Raw genomic sequence first — 25,065 nt, 5'->3', positions numbered from 1 at the left:
ATCACGGAATCCCATACAAACATTCCGGGTTGATGAGTGAAATGAACATGCACACTGCAAAGGAGTCATTGAGGACACATTCCCACTATGGAAAATTAATAAAAGGGATCTTTGGCTAAAAGAAAGAAATGCCAGGACTTTAATACTTTAGGCAATTATATATATTTTTTTCTGTCTCAAAAACTGCTTGGAACGATGCTAGTTACAGGAAATGGGTGTTTAAAAACAAGCAGGGTCCACATTCACACAAGTTTGGAAAATACCGAATGTCATCTGTGTCAGTATAATATGTATACAGGGCATACATTTTAGCATGTAAAGTCTCTGAGGTGGATGACAGCAGTATTAAATGTTTAACACACATTTTCCTAAATTATTTGAGCAGAGAGCTCCCCAAAGCACAATGATTTTATTTTATTATTTTAGTTTTAGGAGTGATGGGATATTTATTTTAATACAGGAATAGCCATAAGCTATACCAGCCTCAGTTTTCTGATTTTTTTTTTTTGAAAACATTTATTTTAAAACGAAGGGGCTAGGAGTGGGGGAAGCTCAGTACTGTAATCACAAGGTTATTCTAATGTAAACCAAGGCTTGTTAAATGTTAAGGTCAGAATTTCATCCCATGTAACACTGTCCTGGCAGAACATGGTGTGGGTGTTTACCCAGTGCAGGTGTTTTACATATATTAACATATTTAATCCAAGCGCTTTACATATATTACCATATTTAATCCTTTATTCTCCCCTTTGAGGGACAATCCCCATGCTCAAGATGTGGAAATTGTTATTCTTTGTAGTACCAGTGCTGATTTCCACTCACAACTTTTATTCAACAGGGCTTTCTTTGGAGAGATTTACCAACAGCGATTTATCTTCACTGCCCAGCAACTTGCTGAGTGACTCTTTACACATTATGGAGTTTTAAGGAGATGTGTCATCAATTACTTTTTAAACTGCGGCCAGAATGACAGTCATTATCTTTTGAGTGGAAAGCCTTTCCCATTGCCTACCAAAATCAAAATTACAGAATCGTCGTTCTAAGTCTGGAAACTTACAAGGGTCCTTGGGGGTCAAGTCCACGAGGAGCCATGGCTCTAGACCTCCAGATACTGATCACTTTATGCGTCTTTCCTTCTGAGCCACACTCACCCCTGCTCAGAAAAAAGAGGCCAAGGGGAGGGCACCTGGGCACTTACAGTACAAATGAAGGCTAAAAGCTAGAGTGTGTGGCCCAGGAAGGGCTATGGACAGACTGATTGACGGGGAGGAAGTGGCTTGGTAGGTAGCTAAGCAAGATTGTAGTGAACGGTAACATGGCATCTAAGTTCCTTTGTGCCTAGTACCCTTCACATCTTTATAGTGGATTAAAGGGTCCACCTCTATACTTGTTTCAAGGACTGAAGATGACATAGGTTCTGGCTCCTGGGAGGCTCCTGCTCCTCAGTAGCTTCTCATCACACCCATTGACTCTGTAAACAGCTGAGTGGGATGTTTGAGTGGTTGGATGCTTAATTCTAACTCCGACAAACAGGTATGGCCTCCGCGTGGCTATCACAAATGTTAAATGTCAATCGTCCTTGAAGTATGCAGTTTTAAAAAGTCTCTCGCAATCTCTGTAGCTAAAGCAGTTCGAAGTGAAATGTCTTAAGTGATATCATAACAGTGTCTGCTCGAGAGCGTGAGTCCTAATGCACGACAGTCCGTCTCCACGCATGCCAGGGTACTCATTGAGGGCCCCTTCTGTACATTTTCTTCTTCTTTGAGAAGGGCGTGCTTCAGACAAGCCCCTACTCAGGTGCTCCAGTATCCAAGATGCTGGTCACATGCACTGACATCCTGGGTGCAAGTTTTGTCCAAGGTACTTTTGTAAAAAATAGTTTCCAATTTCAGAAAATAAAACCTTGCTTGGGTGCACGAAACAAGGAGCGAATAAGCAGAGTGTCTTCTCTGAAAACAAGAAAAGACGTGTGAATGAAGTCATCTGGTATTAACGTCAAATGATTGCTTTTCTAACAGACAGAAGCGTCATTTTGTCATTCGGCACTGTGAGCCTATCATGCGCTGTGGTTAGCGTTCTGGTCATTTATAGAATGTATTGATTTGTTCTTTATTGCAACATTTTGGGGTATATTTGTTGAGGTTTATGCTGTACCCAGCTCTATGTGATACTAATGAACCCAAAGATTAAATACCCAGGACGTTAGCAGGACAACAGTTACATCAATTTATTTCGACTCTTATGCTGGCTTCATTTTTCAAATGTACAGATGTTATTGTACATTGTCCTATTTCTAGATAGAATCCTATGCCCCTATTTATCTCTCCTATTAACGGCTTAATAATTAAATCTGGAAACGCAGGCAAAGAAAAATGTAATGAGAAAACTCCAGGGCTCTCCCAAGTAGTAACACTTGTCTTCTGTTTGACAAATCAGACGGGGAGTTTAACACACAAAGCCTTTCAAACGAGCTACCTTTCCAGGTATAAACCCAGTGGCTGCCCAAAATGGATAATACTTTTTTTTTTTCTGGTTTGATGTTAATCACAGTGTATTTTTTCCCTCTAAAAAATTAATTAAAAACACTAGATCGAATAAATATTTCAGGAGACCAGCAGTAAAGTGGGGGAAATCCCATGTGTTTGGAGTTTTAGTACTCTCTGAGTACAGAAATTTATTTGCAGGAAGCAGAAAATAGACAGCAAGCATAAAAACACAGCCGAGTCCCCCTAGTGAAATTATTTATCAAGCTAACAAGGGAGGGACCCTTCTACTCACAACAAGCCAGCGAGGAAAAGACACGGCTTTATATTTTACCTTTGGGTTAGCGAACCAGTAAAAATGCCAGCTGACAGGCACTTCACATAAACATTTCTTTCTAAATGAGCTTCCTTGTTAGAGAGAAGGGGAAAAGGAGTCTTCTAAGCTAAGGAGTGCCATAGCTTCCCGACAGAAAACTCTAGCTACATACTCTGACTATTAGATACACAAGTAACATAACTGACAGGGAATAGAATAAAGTAATGTGAATTACAGGTGGCATGTGAATCACCAATTATAAGGTCGTTAATTCCAGAGAACTTATGCCCTGACCATGCTAGCCTCTTTGGCGAGTGGACAGGAGCAACTTGGTTTGTAAAGATACTTTTTTTTTTGGAACCAGCTTTAACAGGGTCTAAAAGAGACTTACAACCATACACACCCATGCATATATATATATATGTGTGTGTGTGTGTGTGTGTGTGTGTGTAAATATCAGTGTGCATGAGTCTGGTATCTCATCCACCATGCAAGTCTCCTTGCTGGATACTACTTTACAAATGTTTATTTCATAAGCAAAATGCCCAAAGTCAGTTTTGTACAGTTTAACTTAAAGGCATCCAACTTTGATTATAAACCACAAACATCATTTGCTGTAGCTTGCAATAGAAAAAAAAGAGGAGGTGGGAATAAAAAGAAAGAAGAGGTGAGGAGACAAGGCCCTCAAAAGCACATGACAACCTGATCCCAATTAAACTTTAAAGAAATAGTAAAAGCTGCCTTCCCAGAATCACTGTCCTCAATCACTCTGCAGAGACCTCCTGATGAATTGACAGAAGACCCTCCCTGCCTCTTCTCCTTCCGAAAGTGAAATTCCTACCCATTATCTCTGAGAAGGGTGGCAAGATGCCTTTTTCGTTTTATTGTCAAAGAAAATGGGCCTGGCGAAGATGAGCATGATACTGTAAATTGCTGAGAAAAGGCCTGGGGAGATAGCTCAGTGTTTAAGAGCAAGATGTCGCTCTTTCAGAGGACCTGAGTTCCTGGCATCCAAGCCTGGAAGCTCATGACCACTCGTAACTCCAGCTCCAGGGGATCTGACTGGCTGCCCATTCTGATTCCTCTTTGGCACCTGGACCCCCCCCCCCCAAGCACAAACCCACACACGTGCACATACGTAGAATTAAAGATAAGGTAGAACACAACAAAGCAAATGAAAAGTTGAGCAGAGATAGGCCCGACTACCTGGCAGGAGTGCCCCCGTGACCCTGCCCCTCACCAATGCCTCAGCTGGATGGTGGCAGGTGGCTTTAGAGGAATGGACAGCCCAAAAGAAATAGAGTCAGTAACTCAAGGAAGCTCTTCCTTATTTGTCCCCTCCTTCCCCCTACCCCCAACCCCGCAATAGGGACATTGCAGAATATTCTGTGAAATTCTCCTTCCAGGGCCAAGGCCTACACTCCCTAGCTCAAATACTACAAGCCTGCCTTATGAAGAGCTGCGTGTATTCTTTCTCAGCAGATCTACAGGGATGGTTTGGGACTAGGACACACTTCATTCTTGACTGCAGTGTTTCTACCCTTAGACTTGGATTTTATAAAATGTATGTATTTATACATAATATATATGTGTGTGTGTATGTATATGTGTATATGATGTATATGTGTATATGTATGTATATATGACTTATATGGATATGTATATGATATATATATATGTATGTGTGTATGTATATGTGTATATGATGTATATGTGTATATGTATGTATATATGACTTATATGGATATGTATATGATATATATATGTATGTGTGTATGTATATGTGTATATGATGTATATGTGTATGTATATATGTATGTATATATGGATATGTATATGATGTATATATATATATGTGTATATATATGTGTGTGTGTGTGTGTGTATGTGTAGTATCTATACATGTACATGTATATGTATTTCAAATTTTTGTCCAAAATAATGATGTTTGGAAAATTTTACACGTTCATCAATAGCTTTGTGGCACACGGCTTAGCTAGGCCTGGCTTTGACTGCATCAAGATGAATGTTCCGGCTTGTTTTCACTTGTCACCAACAGGACATTGAGCAGGCAGAGAAGCAGGGAGTCCGGGTAAAGAACAAGATGCTACAGAACAAGGGATCTTCAAGGAGAGGTTCCTGATAACATCTGGAGAGAAGAGCATCTGGGAGTCCTCAGACTCAGGCACTGCAGTGTGTTCGGCTTTGTAACTCACAGAAGCCCAGTTCCCTCCTCTCCCCTGTGCACACCTCAGCAGTGGTCTCCAAGAGCACAGAAGAAAATTGGTGGCAGTCCCACGCATTTTGCTTTTATATTCTACTAGGTAATGATAAGAAATTGTGTGTTGGGGGGTTAGAAAGGAAAGAAAGCAAGAGGAAGGGGGAGAGGAGCAGGAGGGAAAGGAGAGTGGGGTATTAACAAAATAGGAAATCACAAAACAGCAATTGAGCATCTGCCCAGAACTTCAAGTGTGAGCTAGCCACCGAAGCACAAGTTAAGAAAGCAGCTCTTAGCACTAGTCACAAAGGTCAGCATTGGCCCAGGAATTTCTGGTCTCTCGGCAACCCTCCGTGAACAGAAAAGAGAGGCTCCAAACATGCCACCTACAGGCTCGTTCTCTGGTAAAAATGCAGCACCGGACTCCCACATTGTGAAACATACTGTGTGCCTTGAGAGTTTTGATAGGGACCTATATTTTCCATTGCAGAGTGTGGGAAGGAGTGAAGGGGAGGAAGAAGAAGAGGAGGAGAGTGGAGGGGGGAATGGGGGGGGGAATAGGAGACACTGGAGAAACAGAAAGAGGCAGAGAAAGAACAAAGGTAAACAGAATTCTGTTATTCTATTCTATTCTATTCTATTCTATTCTATTCTATTCTATTCTATTCTATTCTATTCTATTCATTCTACTCTGCTCTATTCTAACAGTTCAGGACAGCTGATAACCCCACAGAATCTTCGGACACTTTTCTTCATGTACATCGGGCATGAACCTCATTTTAAAATATAAACAAGCCAGAGGCACAACACAGCAGTATAGACGCCAGCCCTTTAATTAACTACCGGCCGTAACAAAAGGTCTCTATTTTGATTAAGGGTGCAGAGGGAGAGTCAACTCTGGTGCCTAAGAATTCCTTTAAATAATTACTGCCCCCAACTCAATTCTGCTGCAGGAGCCAGGGAAGAAAAGGAACTTTGTGTGTGGAACCCAATTTAAGGGAAGACGACCTCGGGGTCAATTTCTCGGAGCATTTTGCGATCAATTCAATTCTCACTTCTACTGCCTACCTGCCAGCAAATGAACTTAGTGTGCTTTCCAATAGACAGGAAAGACAAGGAGAAACCATCAGAAGCTGCATGCGAGGAACTGCCCTAGATGAGGCTTGCCGAGCATAAGGCAGAAAATAAAATCCTACCAGCAGTCTCCCTTCCTTTCCCTCTCTTGATTAGTTTTCTTGACTTCCTGATGATTCCACCATAAGATGGACCCTCTCACTTTTAATTAGGTATTAATATCTAGCAGGGTTTACACCTGCTATCACTGCTCAGCAGCCACAATTCGGGTGACAATATCTGTAAATCTCATAGCCGGTTTGATTTTTCCCACGCGGCTCTGAATCCACACTGTCCTTTGTCTTTCTGGGTGATATTAGTGCCACCAGAGAGGCCATGGTGGTAATTAGTATCTTTATTCTCAGTAGATGCTGGAAAGGGTAACACACTAACTCTACTGGCTTTTTTCTTGTCCTGATGTTTTTCAAGTATGTTAAGAGAAAGTAAATACAAAAAAAGAAGAATTCCACAACCCTAGTGCTTAGCTCATTTGACACTGATAATTCCATTAAGTGCCAGGACAAGAAAAAGAAACTGAGACCTGAAGTTTGATAATCCTTTTTCAGGGGGGAAGGGAATAACAAGAGTCTTTGAGTGAGAGGAGAGGGAGCTTAAATGTTGGTGTGGGAGCTTTTGACAGGTGAACACACATGTGCCTTTATGACACGTGCCCTTACAAAAGAATCGTTTTTTTTGTTTTAAGTCACTGAGGGCCACGGGATTCACAAAAATTTCTTCTCCCACGGCCCTCACTTGTGTGTAGAATGTTTCTTTCTTAAAGTTCACCACTTCAATAGTATGTCAGGGCTTAGGGAAAACTACACCTTCACACAGTATGATTAGGCTAGCTCGCATGCTGACAGGAATTGATTAAACCAGCTTGCTCATTGGGGAAGAGCCTAATCTAAATCAACAAACAGCAGCAACAGAAAACAATTAGGTTGAGTCGGGATCACAAAACACTTTAAGCAAAATCTTTTCCCTAATTGTCTCAGAGCCAAAAGATATAAAAATCCAATAAGCTTGAAATATACTCAAGATTTTTACCAGATTTGTCCCCACCGAAAATGTTCAAGTAGGAGAGAATGCCTTCTTCCTCCCAGGACATAGTCTAAAGACTTACTGTCTAGATGCCCCAATCATCTTTTATTCGAGGACAGGGTCAAGATCAAACATTTGGTCTTTCCAGAGGTGCCAATCAGAACTTAGAGTGTAGGTGGGAAGTTTCCTTTGTGGAAATGCAGGTTTAAATCTATCAAATACTCTCATAGATTCTGTGAGGGACACTTGGTTGAGGCACACACGTCCAGTTGGAACTTACATTTGCCTATTTCCCCAGAGGCTTAGAAGTAAACCCTAGAGACAGGTAGGCAGGGACAAGACTTTGAAGACTGTTTTTGTCTTGTGATGTCATGTTACTCTGTAAAATAGGGGGGTAGCCTTCCTAACCTTTAGTAACTTCCTGAAGTCATTTCATGGGTACAGGGAAGACTAGAAAAAACCATGCCCATGCTGTGAAGCCTGGGGTGGGGGATGGTGTCTGTGAACAAAGAGTATTTCTATACATTTTATCTCTTGTAGATGACAGTCACCACCAGCCTCTCTCATATGCACCTGTCTTGTCTGCCATGCCCCAAGACAGTGCCATAAGACTCTGTTGCATCCACGTGGGTCTAAGCCAAGACCAGGAACATCTGAAATGATTGGAACAGACACAGAAACTGGCTGTGACTCCTTGACACCTTCCAAGTCCCGTGTCAGGACCTTAAGACACCGGAGCAAGAAGGCTTACTTTTTAATCTGATGCAAATCACAGGTAGAACCATCCACACCTTAGTACACAGGAGACAGCTTCAAAGGCTAGTTCAAAAGCCACACTTGAGTCAGAGGGTCAGGCAAGAGCATCACTTGTTTCCACGGCAACGGTTACACCTTAAGCCAGTAAAGCTGTGGGATAAGTCAGTCAAGAAGCAAGACTGGGTAGAAGACAGACAAGCCATGCTTAGCTGTTAGACTTGAGTGCTAGAACTTTCTTGAGAAGGAAGGCCTACGCATTTTGATTGATTAGCAGATTTGGGTCGATGACATATAATAGAGAATGTTAGTCAGAGTTAAGGGATGCACCTCAAATGGAGAATTTAATATTCCTGTAAGATCAACTAGGTGAATATTTTAAAGTGTGTGTGTGTGTGTCTATCTGTCTGTCTGTCTGTCTACATCTATTGGATGTCCCTGGAGGCTAGTAGAAGGTGTGTCAGATCCTTGGAGTTACAGGTGGTTGAGAAGCACCCAATACGGGTGCTAAGATCTAAACAGGTCTGCTTTGAGAGCAGTATGAGCTTTTAAGAGCTGAGCCATCTCTCCAGCCCTTGGATGAATAAGTTGTAATACAACCATGAACCATTGTATAATCCAGACTACATTTCTGACAGTAAACAAAAGGCACTTAGATAGCTCCCTTCTAATCTTGCGGTTCCCGGTTCCGTTCTCAAAACTCACCTTAGCATTAAGGTGCCAGACACAAGCCACTAAGCTACACCTGGCTGAAATTAGCAAGAGGCAGAGAGCCTACTTGTCCACCATAACTGCATTTATTGGAGTGAAATCTTGTAACTAAAGTGACTTTCTAAAAACAGCTCTCCCCAAAGCACCGGGCAGTGAGCTTTCCATACATTGGCTTATAATACCTAACGCCATGAGGGACTTGGAGGCATTGTCCTTCTCCCCAAATTCCCTTCACGGCCAAATGTCTTTCTCTCCCTTTACTCTTGCCTGTCAATCAGGTTCACAGATGAAATTTGATTTCTCTCCCACCGGTAACCTTATATGAAATATTACCAGTCGGGTCAGGACCAGTGTGAACCTTCCTTTTAATGTTCATTAACTTTTTGCTCAAAATGGATGGTTTCAATGTCACAAAACCTGCCAGCAGGTCTAGATCATTGTATTTACCAGGTGGCTTTCAAATTAGAATTATAAAGACCCACACAAGTAAGGAATAAGTATTGCAGCTGCATGCACACTCAGACATGCACATCAAACCAAAGGAATACTCTGAGATGAAATCTAGATGCAGAAATCCATGTATTTAAAAAAAAAACAACCTTAATTTTTATAAGGTCTGCAGAGAACCCATATTGTGTAGTCACAGCGTAGTTATTAGAAATGAGACTTTTTGCAACATGGCAAATGAATGTAAATAATCAGACATTATTGCTGAATAGAGAGGGTGTGTGCGCTTTGGTTTTGTTGCTGCTGTGGTTGTTTCTGTTGCTTTAACCCAATACTCTCATTCTCTGCATACCTCAAGAGCCTTCTTTGCAAAGAGCCACAATTTGACAGTGTGACTTTTACTCCCTTTTAGAGAGGAAAAAAATTAAAATTAGAATATTTCATGCAAATTTCAGCAAGCAAACTTTTTAGTGGAGAGGGGAAAAAAAAGAATCATACATTGTTTCACCAGCTATTGAGAGGTGAAAGGAGCTCATGAAGCCATGATAGTATGTCATGGTTGGTGTGAGAGTGTGTGGCTCCAAATGGAGAGGGTTCATAATTAAATCCATGCTGGGATACTTGGAGTTGAAAACACGTATAAGAATCTTGGTTTTCTTTTCCCTAGTAGGTGAAAATCAGACCGTGGACTTCCACGAGTCTCCTTCCCTCCCCTTCTGCCTCCAGTTGATGTGGAAGTCAGCTAGCTCCATTGCAGCCTATGGATTCAGAAGGACAACACTCTGTGCATTGAATTTATGTTAAACATCTCCAGGTGTGAGAGCAGAAACGCTATAAACCATTGTACATTTGGAATGTTCACAAAGCCAGGTAGAACGGCTCAAGAGAATGGATGTCAGTTTTGCTCAAATTCATCCAGCGATCCAGCATTCAGGGAGAAGGACCACCTTCTCTCCAAACTGGGGAAAGGTCTGTAGCACCAGGATGAAGGGTTGAGATCTGCTCAGATTGGAGTAGTTATTCTGCATGAGACAGATAATAGTAAACAGGAATCAATACAGAACAGCACCGCATGCCCGCTCTCACCCAGAGAGCTTGAGCTATTGCTGTACCGGGTATCACAATGTATGTTGCCCGTGAAATACTGATAGTAAAATGACTGACAACGGGAACTTCTTGTGTGTGAGGAGCTTGCTGCGGCATTGCTGGCTTGCCTGCATCCCCTCCCTCGCATGGCAAATCCATTCAAACAAGCACATGCACATCGAGGATCCCGGCATTACCTGTTCAGCTTCGGGCAACTGTTCTTCTCACATCACAGATGTAGAGGAGTCCCTTGGGTACCTGATTCAGTAAATATATTGAAATAAACAAAGGGCGATTAATATCCAGGGAGGAGAGCCTTTGAAGGACAGTATGTGCAAGGTAGCTTAACTATGGCAAGGACAGAGACTGAACGGAACTAAAAGAAGAACAACTCGGTCGGTCTAGCTGATCTTGCATGGTGGTCTCAGCCCTTCCAAGCCAGAAGATGTATCTCAATCGAAGGAAACAGTCCACAGTGCAAGAGAAACCTCCTCTTGATTGTGGCTCTGAAGGAGTTGCCACTGGCCTGCCACCCTGTATCAGTTTTGGAACTGTTCTTAATTCACAGGGAACCAAGCGATCCTAGGTTCATAGAAGGGGAATATGAACAATTTCTGATGGGCTTTGCATCTGCCGTTGATAGCTCCTCAGAGGGACCCAATGGCCCAGCTCTGCGGACACTTACTGGGCGTCTGCTAGTCCAGACTCTGCCTTCTCCCGCTCCCCCCACCCCCATCTCTCTGGTTTGTTTTGCAAGCACACCTGCCAATCACTCCATGTGTTCTCTTAACACATACTAGCATGTAGATGTCATCCCTCTGTTTATTAACATTTTCTTCTGTTTAAATTAGTAGCCAGTAGTACTCAGAATGTTGAAATGGAAATGAGGCTACCTAAAAAACAGAGGGGAGGAAATTTTGTTTTACACTGACTAACAAAGCAAAATGATTCAATTTGCTTACCTTTTTATGGTTAAAAAAAAAGCTATTGCTATTAGCTATACTAATGTGGGTGACAAAATAGTGTTCATTTGCTGAGCAGAGCCTAATATTTTCTAGATAGCAGTTTAATAACAAAACAGACCTGTCATTTCCTCCCACAGAAAGTCACACTGAACCAGTCCAGGCTGTCAAAATATATTTAAAATCTAATTTAAAAGATTCAACTTGGTTTTGGGAAATCTGTGTACAATAACTGCAATAGACTAGTAAGTCATTCTGTGTTTTTTCTTTCCCCCAACAAGGATATTTCATTATTTTCCCCTAATCTGCCATACTCCTAAGTGGGGAAAAATAGAGAAAATGTCAGCTCAATGCTCGATCCCATAGGCTGCTGTGCTGCTGTAGCAGAACACATATTCTTCACTTAAATTGTCACTGGGCTTCCTAATTCTAATTCTTTCGAGTACTTTTTATCTGAAGTGTAAGTCTGTGCTTAGATAAATGAATCCTTCCCCTTGTACCTGCGAACACCATCAGAAGCTAATCATGTGTTTTCATTTGTGTTTTCCTGTGTGACGCATAAAAAACCTTAAGATATACTTGTCTAGTTTTCATATATAAATATGAAAACTATATATATATATAAGTATATATGTATATATAAGTGCTCACACATATATACACACATATGTATATATATATATATATATATATATATATATACACATATATATGTATATATATACTTCTCCCTAATGTGTGTGTGTGTGTGTGTGTTTCAAGGAAGAAGGGGGTTAAAAAAAAAGAAACAAGAAACACTAAAATTGTCACAAAACCTGGAAGTGGGCCATTAAGATAAACTGTTCCTTACTGGAAGTTCCGATAGTTAATCTCAAAACAAAAGAAAATAAAAATTAAAATTTCCCATTTAGGACAACTTTCCCTTCTAAGGCAGGGGGGAAGAAAAGATCCTTTAGGAACAATAGATTCTTATGGAAATGCAAGTGAATGGAAGGAGACTGAAGCGGAGACCCCGCGGAAGGAATATCGGTGGCGTCAACCCTTTGGGGATATAACAAACATGCTAAGATTTGACAAGGAGGATTTACAGGAGCTCAAATACTTGCGGGGCATTTTAAAAGTTTTGAAAAATATTACAAAGCAATAATTTGATGTGGGTTTTGCAAAAATGTCCCCCCTGCACCCCTGCACCCCTGCCACCACCACCCACTGTCCTTCCTGGCCCTGTCATTGATAGTAACTGTTATTTTGGGAGGAAAAGCATCAGCTTCATTAAATGCAATATTTGGCATCTTGCCTGAAATCTCATAAAGAAGCTGTCCTTTTTAGATGGCTAGTGTCATTTTCCTCAAGATGACCTTTATGCTCTGGCTACCTGGGGAACTTATTGGATTATGTAGGCACTTTCTTTCCAAAGCTCTGGGGAAGGGGGCTCTGGTGTTTACACACCTGAATTGAGTACAAAAGCCAATGTGTGCATTTGTTGATGGTTTGTTTTCTGTCTCCTTGTGCCTAAACCAGTCACTGGGGAGGAGTGAAGGCCAGGGGAAGGGGGTCTCTAATAAAAGTGAGAGAGGAGAGTTTTGAACTGGACCATGACCTTGTAACCAAGGCCAGGTGGCTGATACCATAGAGCCTCTTACCTCACCCACTGAAGAGGTTGTCGTTGTTTTCTTAGCATGAGAGGGAACATGAGTATTCAAGTTAATATTTCAAAGGGGCCAGATACCTTCACACCACAGTGAGTGTCTCAGAGAATGGGAAGTACACCTTGAAAACACGTCACAGGTTGTCTATTGTGTCTCATAGTGGTGCTGGTCAGGAGTGGGGAGGGTGTCACTTGTCTTTCATAGGTGCGGATTTTTCTAGGACAAGCTGAAGCAAGCTTAGTTCCACTCACGCAGGGCCAAACAGAGAGATGAACTCTACCCTGTGATCATTTTCATCTCAGAGTAGAGACTGCAGGCTTATCTTTAAATGGCTTTCCACACTTTAATGAGTTACTCTTAAGGGGCCAAACATATGGATAAATGGCATTTTGGGGGGTAACCATTGGGTAAGGAATAGTTACCACCGGGTAACCATTTGGTAAGATATAGTTAACACTGGGTAATCCTTTGGTATGGTATAGTTACCACTGGGCTTTTTTTTCTATTTTTCTCTCCTGTCAAAAAGGATTTTTAAAATAGTCTAACAGTATTAAGTGTGCCTGTGATGCATAATTATTGTTTTGGTTTCAAAATGTTCACTTTCACAGCTAATCCCTTCACTGAAAGCCAGAGTGGCAAAATATAGAATATCTGTTCATGAAGACCCAGGGGGTTGCCTAGCTTTGCCCATCCCAAAGGCAGTACCTATTAGAAAGAGGCTACCTGAACCCAAACCATCCACAAATGTTTCTTTCCAAACCCCATCCATCCTGTGGGGACAATCCCTACGTACTTTGCAGTTCGTCTGGCATTGTGTTAAATCCAGAAAAGCAAAAATAACTGTTGGAGAAAAGACACTTGTTCAGCTGGCTTTGTTTCGTAAGTGGGCACCCGGTGATAGACCACAAAAAGTCCACAGCATAAGGAGGGGCTTTTAAAGATTTTTAAAACAGGCTATCATCTGAAGTCCCACTTTTTTTTTTTTCTTAAAGTAGAAAAAGAAAAAAAAAAAGTCTGCAAAGCTAATAGAGTAAAAGACACAGATGATCTGGAGCTCCAGAAACACTCATCTTGTTTATAGAAAATTTCAGGGTACTGGGAGATAGAGTGGCATCCCAAGGAAAAATGAAGAGGCTCGGATAGCATGTTTCCCCCCCTCCCGGGTCCAGCCGTGCAGCAGCTCCACGGGTATTTCTGACAGCCTAGAAGGCTTGCTCCCCCCAGAGTCACCCTCTCAGACAACTGTAGACAGATACCAAAGCGGAACTCCCTGCAGGAATGCTGGCTCTGAGGCTGCTACTGACTTCCTAGCAGCAGGCTGCCTTTTGGGTATCTCAGAGGTGATGTTGGTGCCTGGTCTCCCAAACATGCAGGCCCGTAGCTACAGGCAAAGCAGTGAGGGACTTTGTGGTGGCCTAAGGAAGTCACTGAGGACAGGCAGCCATTCTGGCTTCCAGGACAGGCCTGTGATTCTAGCACATTCCTACCTGCTGTGCATCAGCCAGCGGAGGCCCTGAAGATATCCAGCACTCTGTTCCCCTCAGCTCTGGCTAGGAATTGAGCATAGTGGCTATGTGGCTTGCGTATGTATTCATGGGCAGAGGCTGACAGGTGTTCTTTGTGGTATGGTAAGGAGTGTGTGGGTCCTGGGAAAGGGGTCACTCTCAGTCTTTTCCCTGCCTGACTTTCTGTTCTGCCAGGCTACAGAGAGTTTTATGCTTTGGGCATCCAAACATCTCTAGGTTCAGTTCTCTACAGATAACTGGACTTTTTCTGCTCTCTGCTTTTGTCTGTTATGGACTTCAGTCAGGATGACTTGTGGTGGAATTGATGCTTCCTGGCTAGAAAATCATCCCCCCACTCCCCCGGTGGGTGGGTGGGGGACTCTCCCATGACCTTGTGTGACTGACATGGCAGGGAAGGGTGCTGATAATCGAGAGACTGACACTGGATAGGACCTGAGTCAGATGGTAAGGGGCCTGAACCTTGGTGCTAAGGGCCTCTCTACTTTTAGCATCTGGGGAAGGGAGGCAGGGCTAAGGGATCTGTTTGTCCCTTATCAGTGCTCCCTGCAAACAGATATTTCTTGGGAGGGCTCCTAAGGATGAGCTCAGATGACCCTAGGCAAGTGGAGGTCATAGGTCAAGGTTGGCCTTTGTCAGGAATTCCTTCCCCAGCTGCCAGGGTCTCTTCCTTCCCTGTGCATTTAAAGCCTTGATTAAAATACCCCATTGTCTTGTGGCCATTGGGTTCATGCTTCTTCTGCTAAAGTTCCCACAGGAGGTTTCCACAAGTAGACGCTGTCCCACAGAACCTGCGTAAATATTGGTTGTATAAAGGGCATGCCTGACTTACCAGGTCACAACCATTCTTGACAGCTGACTATGACAGTTTCATCTTCCCTGCCTAGTTCTGCAAGGTATGCTAGCTTTCCTAGACCAGCTATGAGGAAATACCTTCTTCTGAGAGCTCAGTTTGGAAGCAGGCAGGTCTGGGAATCAGCGTGGATTCCAATTGGGAAATCTAGGGACAGAATCAGCCAGCCAGGCTTGGAGCGAGGGTGGGTAAGGACTATTTCCTTTCCTCATGCTCTTTTCATTCCAAAGCAGGGAGGCACCCCACCCCAGTCCCCTTTCTGGAAGTAATGTCCCTTTCTCGTGGGCTACTAAAAATTCAAGATAAATTTGTGCAGAGGGGAGGAATGTTATGTTGTAATCTAAAGTCTGCTGGGGGTTGGGGGAGGGGACGTAGGCATTTGTGATTTAACCAACGAACAGGAGGGGGAAACCGTTGAGTTGTGCTGGATGCAGGAGCTGGAGCTCAGCAGATGCCCCCTCTGATTTCAGGGAGGAGCTCCACATTCCTATCACTGACTTCCTCTGGAAAATGTGTTTGGGGAGTTTCTTAAAACCATCCAACTCCTCATGTACATTCATATAAACATCTGATTTGTGTGCGATTTCTATCTCAGCCTTGTTCTGTTGAGCAGACCTCTCTCTCTCTCTCTCTCTCTCACACACACACACACACACACACACACAGAGGCTTCTCAAATTTAACCAATCAAAAGCTGTTACGATGTCATAAAGCCTCTCAGTGTCCGGAACACATACGGGGATAAAGTGTCTGACTGGTCTAAAATGTTACCACTTTCAAACAAACAACTAAATCCATTCATAAACGCTCCCTCCAATAGAGACTAAGACACTAATGATTTCCTCAAAGCTCCCTGTTCCCTTTGGGTCCCTATTAAGATAAAACAAAAACAAAAACAAGTCAACAAAAACCGCCTGTGTGCATGCAGAGCTGGGGAAGCTGAGCAGGAAGGAGTGCCGCCTACGTGTGCACGGCACTGACCGGCCACTGAGCAGGTAAAAGCTCAGGACACTGACTATCCCGGAGCTCCTGCCTTTAGAGTCTCCCTCCTGTCTCACTTCCTATGGCTGCTGTAGGGACCTGGTGCTTCTATCCTTGGTGCAGAGTCCTCTATTCTTGTTTTCTTCTTTCTGTTACTCCTCTCCAGAGGGCAACAGCCCCCCTCCCCCGGGCCCCCAGTTTGTCTCAAGACTGCATTGTTTTATGTCTCCAAGGTCCATGAGCCAGCTCTCCCGGCTAAGACTCCCTCACCATGTCTCGAACTTCTGGCTAAAGTTAAAATGCCAGGCAGAGACCAATTTGTTCAGGGGTGTGGATGGAGAAACGGCTGGAGAGAATTCTTTTCCAGGGCCTTTAATGTTGGCATTTTAAAGATTCCTATTTAAAAGCAATGAAAGCTATCTCTTGAGAAGGTGGAGTAAGGCTTTTCCTGTTTTAGACAAATTAAAAAACAAATCCTGGTTTCAATAACAGGACCCTGGACTCTGTCCCTGTCCCTTATGGCTGCTCTACCCTGGACTTGGGACATCTTTGAGCTTGAGGGTCCGCTGAGAACACAAACAAACGTCAGGGTTTTGAAGGGAAGCACAGGCTCCCTATTATTCATTTAGTATCTTGAGGAATAAATTGAAGTGGTAGAAACCACAGCCGTTGACTGGAGAGAAAACTTCCCTAAATCCCCCAAAACTACACAATGGAACGGCAGTGCCTCTTCCAAGAAAGGGTGTAAATTATAATTTTTATAATCAAATGTAAGTCCATCACGGAGGGAAGTCCTGCAACCCAACCCTCTAAAGTGGGCTGCCAGGGGGTCTGACTTCTGATGGCTCTCTCATGGACAGTTTGTAGGAGCATTAGGCCTCAGGGCAGCAGCGTGAGGGTTTTGGATGCAGTGATCAGATGTCTGAATGCTGTCACTCACGATAAACAAACAAACGATGCCAGAGTCGCAATCAGACTTTTAAAAATATTGATCGGTCTGATATACATCAGGAGTATTTTATCAAGCTAAGAATGTGTAAACAAGGGGGTGGGGTGTAAGTTTCCCTCAATCAGAACAGGGTGGGACTACAAAGCCCCCTGGATGCTCTGTCTGTGCTCCCAAGCTTTGAGATGCATCATAAGCAACTTCTGTGACTTAGACAAGGAAACGCTGGGAGCCAAGCTGTATGAAGGTGACCAGCAGTATTCTTCCCTCTGAATGCTTTTAACAGTAACATTGGTGGTTTGGCCAGAGGAAGTCCTATTTAAAAGCCCCAAAATCTAGAAGTAATGTTACCACATAAAAAGGACTAGGGTAAAGGTGAAGGGGAGGAAGGAACAGGGTGTTAGCCCCAGACACATTCAGCGAAAACAGACTCTCCCATTGTAGTGTCTGTGTGGAAAAGGGTCTCAGTGGTTCAGTCACCAAGCTGTAAATGTCTACACGTGGTCAATTTATCAGTTGCGGAGAGGGTGGAACTATCTGATGTCAATATATTAATATGTTGGATATTTTATGAAATTTTTTTTGAAAAGGGAAAAAATATACATACGCCAGGAAATTTAAAGGAAGTGACTTTTGGTGAGGGTCTCAGAGAACAAAACACTGTATATGGGGGTGGGTGTCGGGGAGAAGCACCCGGAAGGTACATGCCTAACTGTATTTTACCACACATCAGTCTCATTTATAGCTATGTCTGACAAATGATACATTAGACATCAGCCAATACTAGTATCAGGACCTTTGAAAAACTAAGGTGTCCCATTCACAGAAAGCTGCTGCCCCTAACATGGATTTGGGGAGAGAAGTCAAATTCTTGCTTTTTTTCTTTCTTTTCTTTCTTTTTTTCCCTTAGTATAGTTCTCTGCCAGAAAAACAATGAAAAATGAAGATATACTGTCAAGAATGCGCATGCCTGAATTTTCTTTTAAAATGCTAGCTGTTTGCTTTTGAGAAAGTTTTCTTTATAGCTATGTTTGTATAACACACACATACACACACATGCACACACATGCGCATGCACATAGAGGTTCTAATAGATTTTTAAAAACGATTGTTACAACTTGAAAGCTATCACACCTGTTTGGTTGTGTGCCTGATACACAGATAAGTGTGCAGAGGCCCTTTCCCGTGAGTCTGTCAGTCCTTCAGACAAGGAGCATAGTAACTTAATTGTTTAGTTTGGTGGCTACATATTCATTAGCCTTCTTCTCTAGCACATTTTTCTTTAGAAAGGACATGAAATGGAAATCATTCCCCAGAATCACAAACAATTTTTTAAAAGGACAGCTTGCATTCATCTTATGTGCGTCCTATATTTTAGAAACACACTGGGCACATGCGGCTGGGCTTCCCAAATGTGGCATACCCCGCTGATGACTCTAACTTGCCAGCGGGCTGTTGCATTATTGGAATGAAAGGAATTTTAGCACTATTTAGACAAATGCAGGGTAAAGGGGAGAGCAGGACTTTCTTATTGGATGTCTTTCTCTTTCTTTCCTTCCTTTTTTTTGTTTTAAACGTTAGGAATCTATTCGTACTAATGGGCATTTGGACAAGATATGTCTTTTTGTGTTTAATTCTGTTTAGGGTCGTCTTCTGAAGTCTCATCATGCCTAAAAGTGCTTTTCATCCGAGGTTAGCTTTTCCTTCCAGCCAGTCTCCCCGCCTCCTCTGATTCTGATGGTGCTGTCTCATTTTCTAATGTCCCGGGCCCAAACTGGCTTCTAATATTGAACTGCTTTATAGAACTCTATCAAGATGATTAATTACTATATAATTTCATCTCCCCAGCCCCAATCTACATCCTACTCTTTGATAAACATCTCTGACCCTTGTGTTAAAAATGTCACTGGCCTCTAAGAATCTATTTGCCTAAACTCTTTCTTCCGGTGCCGAGCTTTGGGTGCAAATGGCGTACCTATTTTTTTCCCTCCTCTCCAGACTGGTGATATGTGTCTATTTTCTGGCTGTTATCAGAGGATGAAAATCTCTGAGGCCGAGGACGGCTAGCTTACAGCACAGGGGAGTTTTGCAATTAAGATTTCTGTCAAGCAAAACTGTTTTGTGGAATCACATCAGAGTTCACCAAGTAAAGCCAACATAGGAACTGTAAACAATGTCTTGTGTTCTGTGCAAAGGAGCCAAGGCCCATGAGAAACAGGCCAGAATTCAGCAGCCTGAAGGCCTACCTGATTCCTTGGAAATTAGGCCTGCATGGTGGGTTGCAATATTATCTTGTTCTTTTATTGTTTGTTTTTGTTTTTGTTTTAAAGAAAAAAATTGAAACATAATAAGACGAAAGTCATTAGTGTTTAGCTATACTTTCAAAACAGTGTTGGCTTTGTCTGCTATGGGATTAACTTCCAAGGAGGCCTACCAAAAGAGAAAAATACCCTGTATTTGTAATATGGTTGCAGGAATTTGTGTCAATTTAAATGGGTCAGGATTTAGGAATTCAACTGAAGGTAATTGAGATTTTTTTTTCCAAGTGATCATTCAATTAGATGCCATTCATAACTGCTTTGGGGACAAACAGCAACACACCAGAGCGCAGCCCTCACCCCATGAATGCATTATTTTCCTTGTATATTTATATTTTGGGGACTCATGTAATATGTAATTATCCCTAGCTTATATGCTTGGGGACAGTTCTTTGAATATTTGAAATGTAGTTAGATGATACAGATAAAACTTGGTATGAACTGGGAAAGTCTGTGTGCAAATGGTAGACTTTCTTTTGCCCATTTAAGACAAATGACTTGCTAAGTTAAAAGCAAAATTAAAAAAAAAAAAGAGAGAGAACAAAATCAAACAACTTTGATTTGTGCCAAGTGTTTATGTTTAGTCTTGTCAGGGCTGTGCCAACAAGAAAATCACAACATGTAATGGAAGAAGAAAAAATAATTACTTTTTGGCCAAACGGCAAGAATTATTTATCTTTACCATTAAATGCATATGCTCCCATGCACCTCTGGAGAGCCAGGTTTGCTGGTCCCCATCCCTCTATCCATGCTCCTTGGTCAGAAGCTTAGAGTCCTGTTCAGAAAGCTTCGATCTATTCTCTCTCTCTCTCTGTGTGTGTGTATGTGTGTGTTTGTGCACACGAGTGCGTGCGTCTGCTCTGTGTGTGTGTCTGTCTGTCCGTCTGTCTGTCTGTCTCTCTCTCACTGTCCCTCTTTCTCACTTTTTTTTTTATTTTTACTGGCTTAGCCTATTAGGAAACTAAGATCTGTGAGGAGAAAAACTGAGATGTCATAATTTGTATTTATATTAAATATTAATATTGACTATATGGTGTCAATCTCCTCAACTCTCAGAATAGCCTATAATTTCACCTGGAATTCTTGCTTCCAACTCCCCTGTTCAGAAATCAAAGAGAATGCATTTTGTATTTCATATCCAAGCTCCAAGACACGGGGCCCAGTTAATCTGCACACTAAGAAACGGAACAGAATCAAAAAAAATGCAGTTTATTATTGTAGATTATTCTTTCTCTTGATATAACCAGAATTGAAAATGAAAGAGAAGCATGTAGAACGTCACGCGTGGTTAGTTAGAAACTCAAGTTATAAAACAATTTTGCACAGCAAAATATGTAAAAGAAAAGTAACTGACAAGATTTTTTATATTTATTGTGGTAAGATTTACTTTTCTTTCTTTCTTTCTTTCTTTTTTTTTTTAAGACAGGATGTCAGTCCCTGAAAATAACATTTACTGGTTTATTGCCTTTTAAACTGTGGATTTTTTTTTTAAGTTACAGAAAATCCAGTTCTGCACCACAACACAACTGTAAAAAATCTGTATCATCTTAAAACTGTGCAGTAATGCCATTTTATAACTGCATAAATTTTATTAGCGTTCTAAACAGTTTTGTGAGTTTCTTGTATTATATGCTTGCAGGTTATATCTTAGTGCAATTCAGTCCCAAATACTTTAATTTTGGAAAAAAAACATACATTTTGAATGTAAAATACCCCTACAGATATAAACAGGGGCATTTCCCCTTTAATACTTTGGTTTTCAATACAGTCCGTGGTATAGCAAGAACTACACACACCCAACTTGTATTTAAGTTGCAAGCACATGCTTCAAAAGCTACTTTTTAAACAGTCCCCTTGCAAACTCTACCCCCCTTAACATCACAACAGTAAACAATTTAGTGCATCGGTCTTTAAAAAAAAATCTACAGCTACACAGACCTAACTCTTTCAAATTTATCTATAACATTCCTTTATCTGTAGCATACATTTTAACTGGGCTAACAGATTATAAAAACTAGAATTAAATTATATACTAGAAACCCATAGCATTCCACATTTGACAATGACCAAAAGCCAAAAGCCAAAAGCCAAAAAAGTCAAAAAAGCCAAAAAAAAAAAAAAGAAAGAATAAAATAAAACAAACCAAAATTAATTGGGGCAGACTTTTTTTTTTCTTTTTTTCCAAAGAAAATTTAGACTGCTTTTGGCAACAATTTAAAGTGCCCCAAAGCAGACATCACTGTTTCTAAAAAGAAAACATTTAATTAATTTATGTTCTATATTATTTGCCATATAAAATTGTAGCCCATTTTGCTATCTTTGACAAGGAATGCCTTCAGTGCATTTACAATGGGGAGGCTGAAGTCCATAGTAACTCAAAGCCGTCAGGAGTAGAAGCAAACTTTCAAGGGAAGAAGGTTCTGGGGTTGTACTTTTTTCTGTTGTTGTTTCGAACTCAAAAAAGTCATGAGGCTGTAAATCAAAAGTATGGATTTCATGCGCTAAGTCTTCAAAAGTCCATTTCCAAGCCAAAAGGGGGGAAAAAAGGAAAAAAATAATTATACCATACATGTCCAGCATGCAGGCTTTTTTTTTTTATTAATATAATGTCTCTTTTCCATAATGTCTTTGAAACTGTTATAGTTCACTGTTGCTAAGACAAAGTAGCAAGCATAGTAATGCATGAGATGAGAGTAAGTTTGTTTTTGTGTGTTTGTTTGTTTGTTGTTTAATGGCAGACTAAACTTTCAGTTTTGGCATCATAAGGCCAAAACTCACAAGTCACACCCAGAAGGTTGATGGAGGCTTGATTGTGGCACGTTCAGGAGTGGCTTTAGTTCATTCTGTTTTAGCATAACAATGCTAAGGAAAAAACCCATGGAACTCAGCTCGCTGCAAGGTCTATAGCATTTCACATTTTTTTTTCTTTGCAAGCTCAATCAGAAGAACTCAGGAGGAGAAAAAAAACCTGCTTTTTTTCTTTTTCTTTTATCTCAAGAACAGGTGCAGAGGGAGGGGGTGCAGAGGCTGGGAAACACAGCAAGCTCCAAAAAAATTAGTAATAGTAATAATAAACAAAAACAAAGAAGAAAAAAAAAAAGAAAATCCAAACAAAATAAAACACACACACACACACACTAAGAATGAGCATCAGCTCATGAGCTGAAGAAGAAGAAAAAAAAATATGCAGGCGATTGATGGTCGGGTTCAAAGGTGAGCTGTGTCCTACATGAAGTGTGCCGCTCGGATCTTTGACCCCTGTGCAAGTCCGGGATATGTGTGGAGCAGGCGGTGTAAAAAGAGTAATAATAATAATAAAAAAAAGAACAAAACAACCAAACTAGCAAGTTACAGGGGAATTCAGGTTGGCAATCCGTGAGCCAGACACCCTTTCCCTCCCCAATTCAAAAGAGCCACCACCACCACCACCAGCTTGGTGTGTGTGTGTGTGTGTGTGTGTGTGTGTGTGTGTTCAGGGCCAAGGGGAGCAAACTCGCCAGGGGAGGGGGCGAGGTGGTGGCGAGCATGGCCCTGCAACTAGCAAGCCCACTCAGGAGCCGGACCCCCACGGAGCATTTAACAAGGTGGCTAGCTGGGATCGCATGTCACACTCACATGAAAAATTCGGGAGAGGAAGGGTTGTCGCTGCTCGAGCCGTTTTCTCGGAAGCCGCTGCTCACCAACTTCTCGTATTTCTCCTTGTAGGCGTCCCTTTCGCGCACCAGCCTGGAGATCTCCTGCTTGAGGTGGTCGACCTGCTGCAGCAGCTGGTTCTTCTCCGACTCCAGGACGTGTCTCTGCTGCACCCTCTTGAAGCGGCAGGACTGGGCATAGCCGCGGTTTTTCAGGGTCCGCCTCTTCTGCTTCAGTCGGATCACCTCCTCCTTGCTGACCCCGCGCAGCTGCCGGTTCAGCTCGCGCACCGACATGGTCACCAACTGCTCGTCCGAGAAGCGGTCGTCGAAGTGCAGGCCGCCCGCGGCATGGTGCGGGTGCAGGGCGCCCCCCGCCCCCGCCGTGCCCCCGCCGCCGCCTCCGCCGCCGCCGCCCCCGGCGCTGGCCGGGCCACCGCCGCCCGCGCCACCCGCGCCGCTCGCAGAGGCGGACGCGCCGCCCGCGGCTCCCGGGGCGCCGGCCGTCGGATGGTGGTGGTGCCCCGCGGCGTGGTGGTGGTGGTGATGGTAGTGTGGTGCTGCGCCGCTCTGCGCCGCGGCCGCGGCGATCACGGCGGACACCACGGCGGCGGCGGGGCCCATCTCCTCGCCGCTGCTGCCCAGGGAGGCGCCGGCGCCGGCCCCCGCTGCCGCGGCCAGCTGCTGCGCTCCCCGTGCATAGCCATCGAAGCCACCCTGGAGCTGGTGGCTGTTGCTGATGAGCGCCTCGACCGCGTCCTCCGGGCTGAAGCCCAGCGCCTCCGGGTTGAGCTGCTGCGGGTAGCCGGTCATCCAGTAGTAGTCTTCCAGGTGCGCCTTCTGTTCGCTGCCCGAGCCCGGGCTGGGCGCCGAGAAGCTGGGGGACGGGGGCACCGAGCTGCAGGGCGTGCTCATGGGGGTGGAGGACAGCGAGCCCCCGGCGATGAGACGGCCGCACTGGCTGATGATGCGGTCGGTCTCCACCGGTTCCTTTTTCACTTCAAACTTCATCAGATCGAAGTCATTAACATATTCCATGGCCAGGGGACTGGTGGGCAGGTCGGAATTGTTCATTGCCAGTTCTGAAGCCATCCTCCTGCCTCCGCCACCGCCGCCGCCGCTCCGCCAGATGGGCTGCAGGAGAGGGGCCAGCGGGCTGTGCTGGGTGGCCAGCGGGTGAGCCAGCTTGCCGGGCTAGGGCGCTTCTAGCTCGCGCGGCGGTGCTGTGGCCCGAAAGCTCGAGCGTGCACACACCCCCCGCCCTGCCCGCAGCCCCCCGCGCCCGCCCTCCCTCCCCCTGCTCACGCCAATGTGCTCTCTCTCTTTCTCTCTTTTGCTCTCTCTCTCTCCCGCTAGCCCCGGGCCCCCTCCTCGCCTGCTCGCCTCCCTGAGCTCCGATCCCGGGCGCTTCAGACTCGGGAAGGTCCTCCGCGGCTGGCGGTGGCGGTGGCGATGACAGCGGCAGAGAGGATGCCGGAGAAGCACGGCCCGGTGCGCGGCGTCCCCAGCTCGCCGCTCCGCTGCGCGCTTTGCATAAGGAGGGCTCGCCTAAGCCGGCCGGGCTGCAGGCAGGGCGCGCGCGGCTGCTGCTCCGGGGCTGGGTGGCGCGGCGGGTGGCTGTCCCGGAGGCGCGGGCCTCCACAACGGGGTGGTTAACACTTCACGCTTCTCGCCTCTTCTGCCTGGTTCTTATGGTTACTATTATTATTTTCTTTTCTCTCTCCGGATCCCTCGCGTGCGCGCGCGCGCGCTCTCTCTCTCACCCTCTCCCTCCGTGCAAAGTGCAAGACCGAGGTGCAGGCCGGCTGGAGGCAAGGGAGGGGGGAGTTTAGTTCTTTCTTGCCTTTTTTCTTTTGGTTTTGGTTTTTCTTTTCTTTTTTTCTTTTTTCGTTTTTAAAGCAAAATTGCAAAGTCCCGGGCCGAGGCAAGGCCGAGAGCAAAAGGGTGGGGGGAGAGGCCGAGCGGACGAGCAGCCCGAGCTACAGCTCCAAGATGAAAAAAGATTTTAAAGCCTCTGATCCAGCGAGAAGAGT

The 25,065-nt window shown here is 43.8% G+C and overlaps 1 protein-coding gene across 2 annotated transcripts; it reads right to left on the bottom strand.

The window, feature by feature from the left end:
• Positions 1-496: 496 nt before the first annotated feature.
• Maf (MAF bZIP transcription factor) lies at positions 497-25,065 on the bottom strand. 2 transcript variants are annotated; one of them, XM_052166172.1, is made up of 3 exons: positions 23,016-25,065; positions 10,366-10,426; positions 497-1,949 (listed from the first exon to the last, which is right to left on the bottom strand). In XM_052166172.1, exons 1-2 carry the CDS (start codon positions 24,122-24,124, stop codon positions 10,393-10,395), a joined length of 1,143 nt encoding a protein of 380 aa, XP_052022132.1. In that variant the 5' UTR covers positions 24,125-25,065; the 3' UTR covers positions 497-1,949; positions 10,366-10,392. The 2 variants fall into 2 exon arrangements, with proteins under 2 accessions (XP_052022132.1, XP_052022133.1); XM_052166173.1 differs by lacking the exon at positions 497-1,949 and adding an exon at positions 10,087-10,104.

The sequence above is a fragment of the Apodemus sylvaticus genome, chromosome 21 (genome assembly GCF_947179515.1).
Source record: "Apodemus sylvaticus chromosome 21, mApoSyl1.1, whole genome shotgun sequence".
Lineage (NCBI taxonomy): Eukaryota > Metazoa > Chordata > Mammalia > Rodentia > Muridae > Apodemus > Apodemus sylvaticus.
This window is presented reverse-complemented; position numbering and strand designations above follow the sequence as displayed.